This window comes from Sparus aurata, chromosome 18, assembly GCF_900880675.1.
Source record: "Sparus aurata chromosome 18, fSpaAur1.1, whole genome shotgun sequence".
NCBI classification, from domain to species: domain Eukaryota; kingdom Metazoa; phylum Chordata; class Actinopteri; order Spariformes; family Sparidae; genus Sparus; species Sparus aurata.
The window spans coordinates 6,250,463-6,266,469 of record NC_044204.1 but is presented as its reverse complement, the minus strand read 5'-3'; the positions used below and the strand labels follow the sequence as shown (position 1 = coordinate 6,266,469).

At 43.7% G+C, this 16,007-nt stretch overlaps 1 protein-coding gene across 6 annotated transcripts in view; it reads right to left on the bottom strand.

Annotated features, from left to right (window-relative positions):
- LOC115568585 (complexin-1-like) overlaps positions 1-8,682 on the bottom strand; it is a 57,203-nt gene extending 48,521 nt beyond the window's left edge. Inside the window, exons 1-2 of one of the 6 annotated variants that reach the window (XM_030395986.1) lie at positions 8,545-8,682; positions 7,080-7,198 (exon numbers count right to left, since the gene is read on the bottom strand). In XM_030395986.1, coding sequence (XP_030251846.1) covers positions 7,080-7,110 — 31 coding nt within the window. In that variant the 5' untranslated portion in view covers positions 7,111-7,198; positions 8,545-8,682. Of the gene's footprint in view, positions 1-7,079; positions 7,199-7,320; positions 7,342-7,436; positions 7,465-7,608; positions 7,783-8,046; positions 8,069-8,163; positions 8,370-8,544 lie in introns of those variants that run through there. The other 5 variants (XM_030395984.1, XM_030395987.1, XM_030395985.1 and 2 more) reach the window with 5 other exon arrangements.
- Between the last annotated feature and the right edge of the window lie 7,325 nt (positions 8,683-16,007).

Genomic DNA, 16,007 nt, shown 5'->3' with positions numbered 1-16,007 from the left:
ACCTTCATAGGCAGCGGTAGGGCTCCAAATATTTGGTTTTAATTTGAAATAACATCAAAGATTCTTGAATGAATCATCCCCCCCTCTAAAACGAGACGGTGCAGCTTTGGCACTGCTGCTTCGCACAGAAAATGAAGCCATAAGATGTAAGTCACGAAGCAGTATTCAAATGTGAAGGTGATTGACAGCCGAGTGACTTTGCCTTTGTTTTGGTCCCTGGACTCCCCGACTCGGTGTGTGTATCTGTCAATGCATCCTGCCCAAACGCTCTGCAGCATATCCGCCATTATTCGAGTGTGTTATCTTCTGTCGACACGCACTGAAGTTTGTCTACCTCCAGAATGTGTACGTGTTTGTCCAGCAGATGTGTGTAAAAGGCTTGACTGTCTGCGCTGCCGGGTTCCTCCAGAGCTCCCCCAGCGCTCCCCCGCTGTGTTTTTCAACCGAGCGAGAGGTTTGTCACATCCCACTGATTACAACTTCCTGTGTGTGTGTGTGTGTGTGTGTGTGTGTGTCTGTGTGTGTGTGCGTGTCAGTCAGTTTGAAGTCGGTGTTTGTGTCCTGGTGGTGTGTATCGCTTTTCACGTCTGTGCATGTCGATTTTGTTTTTTACTTGTTTGTGTCAGCATCATTTCCACTTTCCGTCGTACTTCTAAGGCACACACACACACACACACACACACACACACTTACACTTTATCATCTAATGCCGACTACTCAGGTCCTACCCCAGTCTCTCCTGTCACTTTGCCCCCCCCCCCCCCCCCCCCCCCCCCCCCGCACACACACACACACACACACAAACACACACACACACCAACACAACACCCTAGTTCCCCCTGTGGCTGCCTGATTGAGGTTTCCTCGCCTCGCCCTTTTTAGATTTACTGTAATGGACAAAGGAGGGAGGAAGGAAAGAGAAGGAAGGGAATATAAAGGTAAAGGATGGAGGGGCAAAGAGATGGGCGTGTGATGGAGTGAAAGGAGAGAGGGTTAGGGAGCTGTGCAGGGAGGAAGAGAGGGAGGTGGCGAGGAGCTGAGAGAATTGGTGGAGGTGGGTGGAATAAAGGTATGAGGCACCACGGCTGGGAAAACGGGGAAGGCTAGAAGGAGAAAGGAGTCGAGAAAGACTGATAAACAGAGGAGGGAATAGAAGAAGCAGCGGAACAAGAGAAGGAGAGAATCTCAGAGGGCACGGAGGACAGAAAACATCTCCCATTAAACGGAGATTACAGCTTCTGCCGGTCCTGAGTGCAGCGCGACTTTACAACCTCTGCCGTCAGCCGCTGATGATATAACACCCACTTTTAAAGATCAATTTGTCACTTTTCATCTCCTCCTACACCTCATTCTCCTCCTCCTCATCCACCGAGTCCGAGGGCAGCGATGCCGGAGGAGGAGGAGGGAGGAGGAAGATGGAGCAGGAGTTGCAGCTCCATCGAGAGAAAGAGATGAGAAAGCTGACTTCTCTTTACGAGCACTTTTGATGATGTCATACGCAATAAATCCTCCCCTCCCCCCATGGTTTCCTGTTCTTGCAATAAAACGCGCACACACACACACACAGACATGCAGACTGAATCAATTCCTCATTTGTCCCCACTTTACTCCCTCATGATAGGCGCTGGCCAGTGTTGCTAAAAGTGTGGTTCAGGGACTCCAGCAGTCTGCAAAGTGTTTCTGTGGCGGTCCAAACCAAATAAGAGGAGAGGCTCCATTTTACTTTGACTTCATTGTTCAGAGACCAGACAGGTGTTTCTGCAGATTTCAAACATTTATCTTCAATTCACTGTATACCATTTCATAACACTGACTCGATGATTGTGGATAATTTCATTAAGGATTAACTTTAGTGGTATTGTATCGACATTTTGATCATCCATCAGGTCGCTCCTAAAGGTTGGCTATGGTTGTGCCTGTCTGTGAGCGTCTGTGGCCCTGATTTTAGCAGTATGCACCGTTGGAACTGGTTGGCCCTTGTCGGCCCCTGTTGGCAGCTAGGTAGAGTTATCTCCTCTTAGGTGGGTGCAGAATGTAAAAGCTGGTTGGCCGCCGGCCGTAGTCTTTGCAACCTAGTTAAAACCAGCTCAGTCGCTATCAAGAAAGCTGTGTTGATGATCACCGCTGGATGTGGTCACATGGGGTCTGTTGTACTGGTAGCCACACCCAGCTGCTTTTGCAAAAGCTTGCTGTTACCACTACAGGCAGCTGCAGTGAATATTATTTGCTTGTGTGCACTTCCACTTGAATCCACATGATTAGAAGTTAACAGGCGAAAACATTCAAAACAGCCAGCATGTTTTTATTCTCATACCCTGGTACAGACTGTTAGCACTCTCTCCAGATTAACCTTCATCTTCTTTCGGGCGCTGACATGACAAACTTTGGGGACATTGATCTATGACGTGCATTTCAAAGGCTCATAGGGTCGCGGGTGACAGAGGCGAGCGTCTCCTCGGTGTCAAGTGAGACGACCTTGCTCCTCAGTGTACAAAACAGACAGAATACAAATCACAGCCTAGATGGGAGCAGATAGAGTGTGAGTTTCTCCTCACAGCGCACAGAGTGAGAGAGGGAGAGTCAGAGAGACGTGAGATAATAGCCCACAGCTAATCCACTGCGTACTGAAAACTCATTACTGCTTAAGAAGAAATCTGGAGAAAAAAAAGTGCTCCCCAAGACGGAAAGAAATACTCCGCTTAAGGTGAAGACCTTGGCACAATCTGCCTGGTTTTCCTCATGTGTGAAATTTCTTTTATGCACAGTTCAGCGGACTTGACTCGTTGTCTTTATTGACGAGCGGCTTTGTGCGCCGCTCCCCAGGACTACAACGAACACACTCACCAGCAGTGAAACACACACACACACACACACACACACACACATCTGACTATATGATGAACACAGCTACTGTACCTATATACACAGAGACGAGCAGCCTTGGGGACACATGCCTGTGTGTTTTAGCTTCTTAATGTCATATACCTTCTTCCTGACTACTTTTTTTAACACATTAACATCTGAAAAATTTCATAGCTTCTGGTAACTACTGATTTAAATTCATTTTGGTACCATACCACACAATGTACAATCAACAATGGCACGAGCATGATAGCAAAACATGCATCCCAGGTCTCATGTGACCACTTTACAGCCAATCATGCTTGGTTTAGGGCTCATTCTAAAGTGACTTGAAGGTTTCACTAAGGTATGCAATGCTCAATTGGAGTTCAATTAATTGAACCAGTTAGCCCAGTTATTTTATATGAATATGTTAAATAAAAAATAAAAAGAATTACACATTTTGCAAATATGCACTCATGGTTAGACTCTGGTTTATTATTTCCTGGTTTATCACGCAACGTGGCTTTGGCTTTTAGGTGCCTCCTGGGAAAAAAAAGGTCTGCACTACACTACAACAATGATCGTCACAAATCCGATGGCTACCACAACTCAAGAACGTTTTCAAATGAGCTGAGTAGTTTGTTTTGAATATTGGTTGGTTGCAATGTAGGTGTACGCGTTTTGTAGTCAATGTGTTAACTCATGCAAAATGACTGTTTTGCTCCTTTTTCTAAAATGAATTTAATTCCCATTTTACATCATATTATACTGTAAATATCTTACAAATCCCTTATCTCCTAAAATACAAATCAAATTCCTGACAGTTTGAGTGTAATCTATGGATGTTAAATGTTCCTGGACGCAAAAATAAATCATATTTTAATGGATCTAGATCTGTCCTAGAGAAGTGTGCAAGCATTTCTAAAATAATAGTCTGTAAGTATCCATGTGCAAATGCAGTTTTTTTTTGTGTGTGTTGTTGAATTGTTCAGAACGCCCTCAGTGGATGAAGACAGAAGAGGAATGAGCAGGCCTGTCTTGTTCTGTGAGAAAATGAACATTGTAAAAACAGGAAGTAAGCAAAAAAAACACTGCAACAGCACTGTGACATCACTGACATAATGCAAAACACCTGTCCTAGTGACAACATGATGAGCTCACTCAGCATCATCCAAAAATATCACCATCGAATACGTTTACAACGAGTTTACACCAGAAGTCTCATACTGGACAGCACTTTTAATGAAGTAAATGAATGAGAGGAGGTGGTTTCATGTCCATATCTGAATACAAAGAAACCGCGGGGAGAGAAGCTGGAACGTCACATTCAGCAGCTGTCTAATGAAGTGGATCCTGTTCTTCCTCATCCTTTAACATCTCTACCTGCTACACTGAACGGATTTACTGTGACATACTGTCCGATCTGCCATCACCTCCAGAGGAAGCACTGTCGACTGCATGTGCACGCTACATTAAGTCATGTAATGGAGAACAGGTAGTTGAGAAGTGTGTGTGTGTGTGTAGCTTGGCACAATTACATTAACGCCTCCCATCTGTTTCCACACCATTGTTTTCTACTCATTGATCAGATAAGTCTACATAGAAAAGCTTACTTTTACCTGTTAAAATAGCCTGTTGTCATATTAGGGCTTCAGTTTTAGCTTGTATTTGTGTTTGAGCTATGCGATGACTTTAGACGAAATTGAAATCTTAAATCCTACTGATTTTGGAGAATATTTTGGTGCACTGAATCAAACTGGAAACTGAGAATAAGCGACAAATAGCAATTTGGCAAGCCCCATTCAAATCAAAAGGAAACAATGACCTGAAGATCTCAAGAATCCTCAAAATTCTCCTTTACATCTGGCTATCAGGTTGTACATGCACGACACTGACAGCTTCTCTACAACTCTCATGATGCGCTTTCACCTCTTCATGGCATAGTAGTATTTAGCGAGTTACTGACCAAGTGACGATTGTTTGGAACATGCCTAACCATACAGATCACTAGGGGATTTGTGCTTTATGCCTTGGGAATTGTTTAAGAAGTTTCTGTGGATGTTTCTATGGACGTCATGTTTCAAGATTTGACACTCAAATAGTCAGTAAAGTATTCTTTCAAGTTTATATGGGAAAATCCTCGTCATGGTTAAACGAAGCCAAAGATGACTGTTGTTAAGAGGTGTTAACCCCTGTCTTTAGTTTCAGAGTTACATCATCCCATGTCTCTTCATGTTAAACATATCCATGAGATCCCATGCACACAAGGTTTTTTACAGAAGTGTGAACAGTTTGGATTTTTCCCGTCTTTGCTGGTGTTGACTGTGCTGTCCTCTCTAGCTTGCAGTGGGTGGGGCTCATTTGGTAAAAACCTTACACCACAGACTTCTGTGTGTAAATCAGGAAGTCGCACCATTTTAATCCAAATGTAATGACAGGTGGTTGGGCTTTTTCTTCTGTGGCCAGCCCACTATCAATCCAATCTGATCAATCCACACCCACGCAGTTCTAATTCATCTTAGACTTGACCAAACTTGAACTTTCATTGGGACTCCAGTTTTAAGGGGCATCAAAGGTCTATTGTGTTGGATTTAGAGTGATTTGGGAGGATTTATCAGCAAAGATTGAATATAATGTGCATAATTATGTTTTTCATTAGTGTATTTTCATCTGAAACTAAGAATTGTTGTGTTTTTGTTACCTTACAATGAGCATTTCATATCTACAGAGGGAGCAAGTCGTCTTCCCGTGGATCTAATGGGTTCTTCTGTATCTTATATCCATAGAGCGTACAAACTAAATACTTCCACTGGTCGAGCAGCTAACTTCCGGTTAAGCCCTCTGCTGACTTACATGGGAATAAAACAGTTAAATGGTTTGCTACTTCTCAAATTTCGTACTGTTATTGGACCAAATGGTTTAAATTCTGATAGAGAAACGAATCATTTTGCAGGGGTTGAGAAAAACATGTAGCCACCGTCTCACAGCTGCTTCTGTAAAAATGTAAGCTTATGGGAAAAAGTCTTTTGGGGCTGATGAACAGCATGTGACATTGTTATTATTATTATTATGTTTAACTGACTTCAAAGCCCGGTGCTGTTCTGGGGGGCTTTCCTCTTCCAAGGAGACTGCCATGTTGCAGCGCCATCTTTCATAAGGCAAGAACAGACAAACCAAACACTGACTCTAGAGAGGGCCTTTGTTATTTTTATCGGCCATCATGGGCGAGCGCAAGGCAAGGGGTGTTCAGTTGGTTGCCACTGTAATCTCATCAGTAGATGCCAATAAATACTGCACGCTGAACCTTTTAAGAGAGTTACATCAGATTCCTTTGACCCTGAGGAGCAAAAAATATATATATATACGAAACAGTAATAATAAAATGGGTATAATGTTTAAAATAGTAAATTACTTGAACAAGAAGTTTTCAGGGGCTTTAATGCTCATAAATACTCTAAATTTCTGAGGTTTACAGAGGAATTTCAGCGCAGATGCATCAGAGCCGGATCATCTCCTGCAGAAAGCAGCAGCAGCAGGCCTGGGATGGATTCCCACTCTGCAAACATTGACTCAGGGAGCCCACAACAGACAGATCACCAGGCTGTGTCTCTGCTGTGTGGAAGCCATTTAGGTCTTTTCACCTTCCACTGCACCGTCTGCATATTCACATATGAGGACAACTTCATATTCCTTCAAAAAACCCATTACTCTGTTATGATAATCTCATGTCCGGGGAGTCATGGCAGCACAAGCAATTAGAAAACCATGCACATCACATGCCTGCATGCCGGAATGAAATCACTGAAGATTAGATTCTGCCTTGATTATCTTTCTTTCCCCTTCAGGTGGAAAATGTGTGCTCAGCATGTCGAGATAAGAGTCCAGTCAAGAGGCGCCTCCACGGCCTGATTAATGCAAGACAGAGCCGCGGTGGAGTCCTGTTTAAACACCTCTTTGTAACCAGGTGGAACTCACTGGAACATGAAATGCCCCTTTGGCCACAATAACGGCTCAGTCAACGTTACAAATCAGCAGCCTGTTACAGTAAGCTGTGTGCTCAGTGTGCCCCAGGGGCCAAACTGCACCGGCACCGGAACGCATTCAAGAAAAAAAAGGAAGGAGAGATGAATTGACCGCCTCCACTGCAGCTGCCGCACACTGAATAATGATGTGTGACTTCAGTGAATCAGTGACAGAAGTTTGGGGAAAAAGACCACAAAACACGTTCATCTTACCTCCCAGCGCTTGTTTCATAACGAAATTCATGATGATGGCTTTTAATTCCCTGCCTTCCTTATCCAAGCGATGTTACATTCAATAGTGACGGGAAAGTAGAAGTCCTGTGTTGCCAGATCTGGAAGAGAAAATTACAGAAAGAAAAAAAAAAAAATCATTAATCTTTAACTTCATCATCAGCAGAGGCAAAAACTATCGATCCTGCGTACAAGTGGTATGATGAGGTCACTAACAACTCACTTTGAATACTACAACCACGCTGCTTATTAAACATTCATCACACATATTAAACAATAATTTATTCAATGACTATATTTAGCTCCAATCACTGGTTGCACGTGCCAACAGTCACGCACGGGCTCGTAGAAACAGTGCTTTTGTGTCCGCCACGGTTTTTCCTCCACTGCGCCAACTGAAGGACGCCAAGGTCAATGGTTCACACACGCAACCCGAGAACCCGAACACCGTCACACCTCTCACACCCGCGGACCACAATCAGCAGCTATACGGCTATCCTCATTCACTCACAAACGTGGCGCTTATTTGAAGGATCCCTGTCTGGCTGTGACTGGCGGGAGGAGGCGTCACGACCAGCAGCGTTAACCTCTATCCGCCCGCGGCAAGGCGACTTTTGAGAAAGTGCACGGTGCGAGTCCCCGAGCCTGGCAGGACGGGTGTGCTGTCGTGCATGTGTGTGGACCCCGGACTGAACCAGTGCTGTTCATTTTTCCTGATCATGTGGTAAAACTTTCCATCCTCCATTGGAGGGTCTTTGGAAACAGCCATCCCACTCCGGCATCGGAAAAAAAAAAGAAAAAAAAACGTACAGTGCGTTAACGAGGCAACAATGCGCGGCTGATGCGTGTATATTTACATCTACACATGCAGTGAACGTGCAGCCAGTGTGTTGGAAAAAACAAAACAAAAAAACGACCTAATTGTGAGGCAGAAATTGCGGACACACACAAACACTTCCTCGTCTGATCGGAGGGCTGCTTTCAGCACCGCCGCGGCTGGACAGCTCCCCCCGAAACCAAAACCGTGGAATCGCGCCGAAACAGCCGCATCAAAGCGTCGATTTACCTCCGTCCGGCGACTGGCTGGTGTCCTCCTCACACACTCACACACACACACCGAGCAGGGGGATCAGAGAGCAGAGCTTCAGCTGCAGCACCCTCCGGAACCAAGTTGTTCTACAGCAGGCAACAGCAGCACGGGCTAATCTAACTGCTCGTCCCTCGCATCTCCGGCTCCCGGGGCTTGGGAAAAAAAAAAAAAAAAAAAAAGGACGTCCTTGGTGCCTCCTCCTGCCTGCCGCTTCGTCTTCCTGCACACACACACACACACACACACGCACACTCACTCACTCGCACACACTCACACTCACGCACACTCACACACGTAGAGAAGGAGGAGGAGTAGAGGGGGGGTGGTGGTGGAGGTGGTGGTGGGTGAAGCTGTTACCGTTTACACCGTGGTGGGGAAGGAGCGCCTGAATCACATGGAGGGATGGGGGGATGGAGGGAGAAACGTCCCGCTAACGTCCTCCTGACCGAGAGAGAGAGATCAATTGACGCTGGCTGGCTGCTCCGTCCTCCAGCCCGCCCCCCCTCCTCCTGCAGCGGGGAGAGGGAGTCACTTAAAACGGTGGTGCAGAATAGAACGGGAGTGGGTGAAGCATGTTGTCTTTGTTTGCCTGCGCTGTCTTATTTAACGTGACACGCGTCTTCTGTGTGGTGTTCCTCTCATGTTGCTGTAAAGCCATCCTTATCTGTCCTCCAGCACACCGTTCTTTATTTTGTGTGACTTGTTCCTTTATGATATCCCTCTCCACCTCTGCTCAGGTGTGTCAGGTTAACCCTTGCTTAGCTTTCTTTTGGGTTTCATAATCTAGCAGCCTGGCTAATGGCTAAAGCCTGGTTTATGCTTCTGCGACCCTACGCCGTCATTGAGCATTCGAAGTTCTGCGTCGAGGGAACGCGTTGTTCTGCAATTCACCGCCAAGCCGCTAGGGGGGTGTGGCTGTGTTTGTTTTTGGTTTCGGGGGGTTCATATCGGATTCCTTGGTTTTCTTCTGGTCAGACAGTAAACAATGGCAACTGACATGGAGCGGGTGTTTTTGGAGATGGAGCTCGTGGATATTGAACAACAAATGCTGTTGTTACAAATGGCGGTGTTGTTATGCTGTTGACCGGAAAAGCAACTGCCGGAAATGACGTTCTGAGCGGACCAATCACAGTCCTTGCCGTTCGCGTTTCGACACGTCGACGTGACGCGTAGTCATGACGCGTAGTCAGGATTTTTTGGAGGCGCATGTCAGGCTACGGCGTAGGGTCCACGTAGGGGTCTGCGTCGACGACGTAGCTACGCCGTCGCTGCGACGCAGAAGCATAAATCAGGCTTAAAGCAGGGGGTTCCCAACCACCAGCGGGACTACTCAGTCGGACCTAAGTGGGCTGATGTAATTGCCATATGTACTGTATGTAGCTAGGTTACATATCACAAGGCAGTTATTACCATTTAACATTAAAATGTTCAAGAAACTGATTTTATTCTCGTCACACTTAACTGGTTACGTTACGTGAGGGTCAAAGGCAAGTTTTTATTTAACAGGACTGTAGGGGGGGAAAGCCTGCAGACAGCGAGGAGAACAGAGACACAAAGCAGAAAAAAAGCTAAAGTCAGAGGAAAATATGACCACGGCTGCATAAGATTAGTTTTTTTGGTGACTGGGGATGCAAAAGCTCCACCCTACCCGAGTCCATCAGTACAAATGATTGCTTCATATCTGGTCTGGTCAGAAAGGTTGGGAAACCCCGGTCTAAAACAACACACTTAGGATCATAATTTGGCCAGGAAACACCGATCTCATCTCTGCTATTTGATGATGATTCGAGAAAAAAAACAGCATCTAGCAGATTTAAATGTTTCACTTTTCAAAATTGGATTCAGCCGATGAAAGGTAACTTATTGGGCCTTGGCAGATGTATGCCCTCTACAGAGTGCCATTCTAGTTATTACTGAAATGAAGTCAAACTCAGACTGACTCTGTAATCTAATCTATAGCAGGAGTTTACAGGGCTCTCCATTGATTTTACACATGGAGATCTGTTTACTGGTCTCTGGGAGGCCTTGCACAGCCCGTGGAACAGTTTTGTGTTGTTGTGTCTGAGAAACTGACTCATCCTGGGCTTCGAGACAAAGGTTTTGTAACAGAGAGCCTGCAGTACAAACTGCAGCAAGATTGAACGACGTGGGCATTTACCACAGATATAGGATTCCACTTTGTTTGTAACTTGACCAGTCCTGGAGGCTAAGGGTCTGCATATCCTGATCTCGGTTGCATCAATTTGCACTTCTGTTTTTATTGCTGGAGTACCCATATAAAGGCAGAGCTATTGTTGAGGTCTACATGATGTAAAGAATATTGCATTACCCAGTGAATGATGTGATTTTACGAGCTTGTTTTATTCTTTAATGCTGCTTGAGCCCCTTTTGTTCCCAGTTCATAAAACTTATCTGGATCTCATCATCCTGACAGATGATGTGTTCTGCAAATTTATGCAAAGCCGGGACACCAAATTGTCACATCTTACACCCTTTGAGCTGCTCCTAATTTACCACCTCATTCAGCTTTTGCCAATGTTCTCTGGTTTGTGTGATTTGTATGTAAAATCGGGCCAACATCGGGCCCTTCACTAGTCAGCTGTGTGGCAGGGACTTGACATGTTTCCTGGAATTAGGCGCCATGTAGAGAATTTTAATCCCCCGCTCTCATTTTATCTCACCTGTTCACTTCATTTGAGAAGTCTCGATAGCAAAAGGTTCAGCAGCTTGCCAAACTGACGTAATTAGGCTTCCTCAATTTTCTCACCGAGGTATTTTCCCCCAAATCCTGTGGCTTAGATGGAGATAAAATCGAGTCAATTCAAACAGGTTTTAGCTCTGCAGCCGAACATACATGAAGCCTGAGTTCAGCCGCTAAGCTGAGTTCACAGATATCCCTACCAGTAAAACATGATGTTATAAAACCAAAGGGTACTGCAGAGTTGTGTGCAATGTGTTTTGTTTAAAGCAGCAGAGGACTAGATTTACATATCGAAATACACTGAGTTCTAATCTTATAGAATAGTAGGACTGCAGCAGAGAAGGGATGAGGCTCATTAGCCGTGTGCGTTTTGGTCTGAGGAATGTGTTTAATTCCAACAGTAAGAAGACGTCCTCTCGTCCCTTTGGTTTCTTTTGACATAAAAGAGCAACTGGTAGGATTAGCATCAACACATAGTTCATGACTCACTGACGTCACCCTTCAGCATTTCTAGAATTCCTTAAACCAAGGTGACCTCCGCTTTTCATTTTATACAAAGCTGCTGAGTGCAGCTTTCATACAGGCCACGCACTTTACTTTTTTCTGGTTCTTGGTATAGAATAGAATAGAATATTCGTTTACTGTCACTAGACATATGTACAATGAAATTGTGAATGGCTCTCTCCTCAGGTCAAGAAGAAACAAATAGTGCATGGTGAGTATGATGGTGGTGGGGACTACTATCAATGGTCACTTCGTCCAGAGCACATTACAGTTTATTTTTAAAGCATCAAGAGAGAAATTAGGTCATGCCATGCCTACTCGCCTGGAATTAAGAACTGTTCCAACTTGACATCATTTAATTTCCTTGGAGAAATGATTCTTTTCTGTTTAATTCATGGGACCTTGCAAAAAATTAAAAAAAAAAATGTGTTAGCAGTAACATTTCTGCAAATCAAGAATAAGTCCATGTGTACGTAATGTGTCTTATGACTTTTGCATTTATTACCTGCCTGTCATGTCTGGAAAAGGAGGAAACAAACCAGTGATCACAGTTTGAGTCTGCGTTTCAGTATTTGTCAGCGTCGAGACCTCTAAGAAGACCTCGGGACAATTTAGAGCCATGTTTTTGGCAACAAACCAGACATTTGCAACGTCTATTCATTTAAATAGTTGTTGCAGATTAATAATAATGAAATTAACAACGATAAATCATCTAATGAAGAATCTTAAATTGTCAAAACTAATATCGCCACCAGTTTTCACAACTAAACTTTGATACGGGTTAGTATTAATGCAGTTCCATCGTATCTAGAGGGTATTTGATCCTGCATTAAAAAATAATTGCCAGAGATCAAATAGCTTTGGAGCTAAAAACACACACACACACACACACACACACACACACACACACACACACACACACACACACTTTTTTCCATCATTAAGCAGTTTGATGGGTTGATGAGGTCATGTAGCCCTGCTTGATTGGAGAAGGCTGTAGAAGAAGAAGCCAACTATTACAAGACAGGCTACACTAATGGAGAATTTGACATTTTATTTTGAGCTGATTTGGTTACTGATAAAACATTCTGCAACGACCATTTACATTAATATATGTTGTAAATGATATCAATGGGTTTTTCTTTAAATGTTCTGTACAAAATTTCAACCGAATCCAGTGAAAAACAAGCAGCTGGTGAGGCTGAGAGACAGAAAAAGAATCACAAAGGGCAACACTTGAAACAATCATTTCTAAAAAAAATTATAAAGTTTAGCTACAGAATTATGTAAGGTCACAACAATCAATATGCATCATTAACATGAACTTGATATGGAATATTCCTTGTGCAAAAAAAAATCTGATATAAAACACATAATAAGGTGTCCCAGTAGTCCCAGAAAACAGGCCTTAGTAGAGATATCTGCATGATCCTGTAGCTGCTCTTCATTCATTTCCATTAGCTTCACCTGTCAGACTGCAGCACTGCTGGTCCTATAGGTTGTTCATGTCTCATCAGGATGGCTATTGGCTAAGTCAGAGGTCATCTGCATCCAGCCACAAGTCTCCATGTGTGCCCTCCGTCAGCCTCTGAGATGGCCATCGATCAACAGCTGAGATCAATAGGAACTCACATTAAGAGATTCTTTTTCAGTGTTGTGCTGCCACACAAACTTGGAATCAGTTTGATTTGATTATGTCTCCTAATTGATTTTAATGATCAGTAACAGTGTAATGCATGTACGCTGTATGATCCTGCAGAATTAAGACTGAACGGGTTTCGGGTTCATACATTGTTGGATACATTTGTTATAAGTACACAACACGGCCTGCTGTTGTTAGTGCGTGCCAGTGGCACGTTGTTTTGAAAGAGAGTGACAGAAAGACCACAGGATGAATCCCAATGAGGTAATGTAATAATTAGGGCTGTCAAACGATTAATTTTTTTAATGGGTGCGGTGGGCTCTCTGCATCTGCCATGTGTTTGGCTTGCAAATGATATTTGAGACTCAACGTACTTCAGTGGTAACTCATTTCATGTCGACAGTAATAACGTTTAACCTAACTTTTGTCCTATCGACCGAACCATCTGGCAGTGAAAGTGAATTTGCCGTTCATAAGTCCTTTCTCCGTTTCCTTTCACTTTCGTTTTTCAGTCCACCGTGTTTTTCCCGAACGCCAACCCTGCTTCTTCTTCTTCTGATTCCCTTTCTTATTCTTCTGCCACCCTCTGGATCAAGACTACAGGTGCCACCGACGGCCATAAATCAAACAATGCGCGTTTCCTTTTTTTTTAATACCAAGTGTTAATCGCGCGTTAAAAGAATTAACGACGTTAAGAGGATGTTGCGTTATTGACACGTTATTAAGTTAACTTTGACAGCCCTAGTAATAATATGTCATTTTATGTGATGTATGTAAAGGGACGCGAGCACAGGCGTTAACAATAACTATATAAAATTAGCAGTGTTTTCGCTGATGGTCTCGTTTGCTGTTAACTTAACACTTAAAAGTTCGTTGTTGCAGTTACCACCACAGTGCACAAAATCATGCCGGAATAGATCACAGACAAGAGCGAGACACGCTACCCGCAGTGCAAGTAGATATCATGATAATATCATATATATTTTTTGGCCAAGTCAATCGTGTAGTGAATATAGTGACAGCCCTGTTCAGGTTTGATGAAGCAGGTATTCATTTGAGTAACATGAAACTTGTTGTCATGTTACACCCCCCCCCCCCCCCGTCGTCAGAAAGGTTTTGTTGTTAATTCCAATACAAATGACTTGTACCTCTTTACAAACACACCTGTCTGTGTAATTTTCCATTACCTCCCTCATTTTAACAATAGTTGTTTCATTGTCAAGGACACATTTTTCATGTCCTCAATTTAAATCCAACCTTTGCCATGAATGTTACCTGATGCAACGTCCCTGGGAGCTCACTTAGTTAAAAGGAGCAACAAAATGAAAACCTCACTTTCTCCTGGGCACACTTTTGTGGCAAGGACTAGCAGAAGGCCAAAAACACACACATATACACACACACATACACACCGTCATATGCTCCCCTCTCTCACACACATACAGTACTCCCTTGACGTCTTGTTAATGCAACTCAGGACCACTTTAATCTACTATTTTCTCCTTTCCCCTCTCTCTTGCTGTGTCTGGGCTTTCTTCACACACGTACCTCCACACACAGTAGTTGATGGTACGTCTTTGGCTATCTGAGCAGGAGGAACAGTGATGCCTTTACTGACACGCTGACATCAAAGTATCCCCGGTGACCTGCCAAAGTTGATGTGTGCGTTTAAGTGGCGAGGTGGCCTTTAAATCAACATGGGAAGCCTGCGTGACGCCATCGACATATTGCATTTATTCCCTTGTGTGGTTTCCGATCTGCGCTCCACTCACACATTTCCCAAGAGGATGAATGGTTTGACCCGGAGGTTAGAGGACGAGGCCGGGTAATGGTGACTGTTGGTGTTTGGTTGCCATTTCTGTGTCTCCTTGATGAATGTCTTCCCAAGCACAGAAAGAAGGGAAACTGCCTCAGAGGTGAGGATATATCTCCATTCTAAATAAAGGTATGGTTGTATTACACATGGTTGTCCCTGAAAATGGTTGTGATGTTACAATTCCAATATTTATCCCAACCACGAATAGTAAATGCACGAAACGTCTCATTAAAATGACCAGGTGGAAAATGTCTCAATGGTCGGTAAATGTACCTGCTTAAAGTGGTCTCAAACAGAGATTCCTCGTTCCACCACTATCTCCCCCTCCTTCTGATAAGAAAGTCTGCTCACATACATCTAATCTGAACATGGTAGGTATTGCAGAAATGTTGTACAGACATATAGTGTATCCTTATTTGCAGAAAAGCACAAGGCCATCATTTTATTCTGGCGACTGAGTTGACACACATGCATCCTTCAGCAAGAGGAAAATTGATAGAAAATCAAACTCATCAATTACACAGAGCCGCAAGTTACAGGTTTACCAATAGTCAATATACAGAACCTGACAATTCACCAAAGATAATTACTGACAAATAGTTCCTGCCAAGTCATTCCCATTGGTGTTGTTGCTTTTAATTGTGTTTTAAACCTGTAGGAATTGATGCTTTATTAATATGCATTCACAGTGACTGAGCTTGCATGATTAAATTGTTCACCATGAAGTGCTGCCCTGTAGTTTGGGGTGTTTTTTCGTAATCAAACCAAATTGCTCAACTGGGTCATCTTATGCCACCCAGATGCCTCGTTGAGATACAGATGTCACGGCTTTTGGAAAACAATCCATGCTATCCTCCACCTCAACAGATTCCAGAGCTGTTATTGTGGAGGATGAAGTTTGAATCCTGGCAGATCAAAACAGAACTGTAGTCATAAATTCTTGTGGCCGGTAGCTTAACAGTTGAGTCACAGAGCCATGTGGGTATACAGCCTGCAGAGCGAGAATCGAGGTGAAAAATCACATTTATCATTGCTCTTACATTACTACATTTCCTCAAATTCATGGAAGTTAAGTTCTATGCTACTCTCTCAAAGGAGACCCCGACAGCAGCTTAACCTCTTGGGTGCTGCGTACGCAGAAGTCAATAACTCAATCT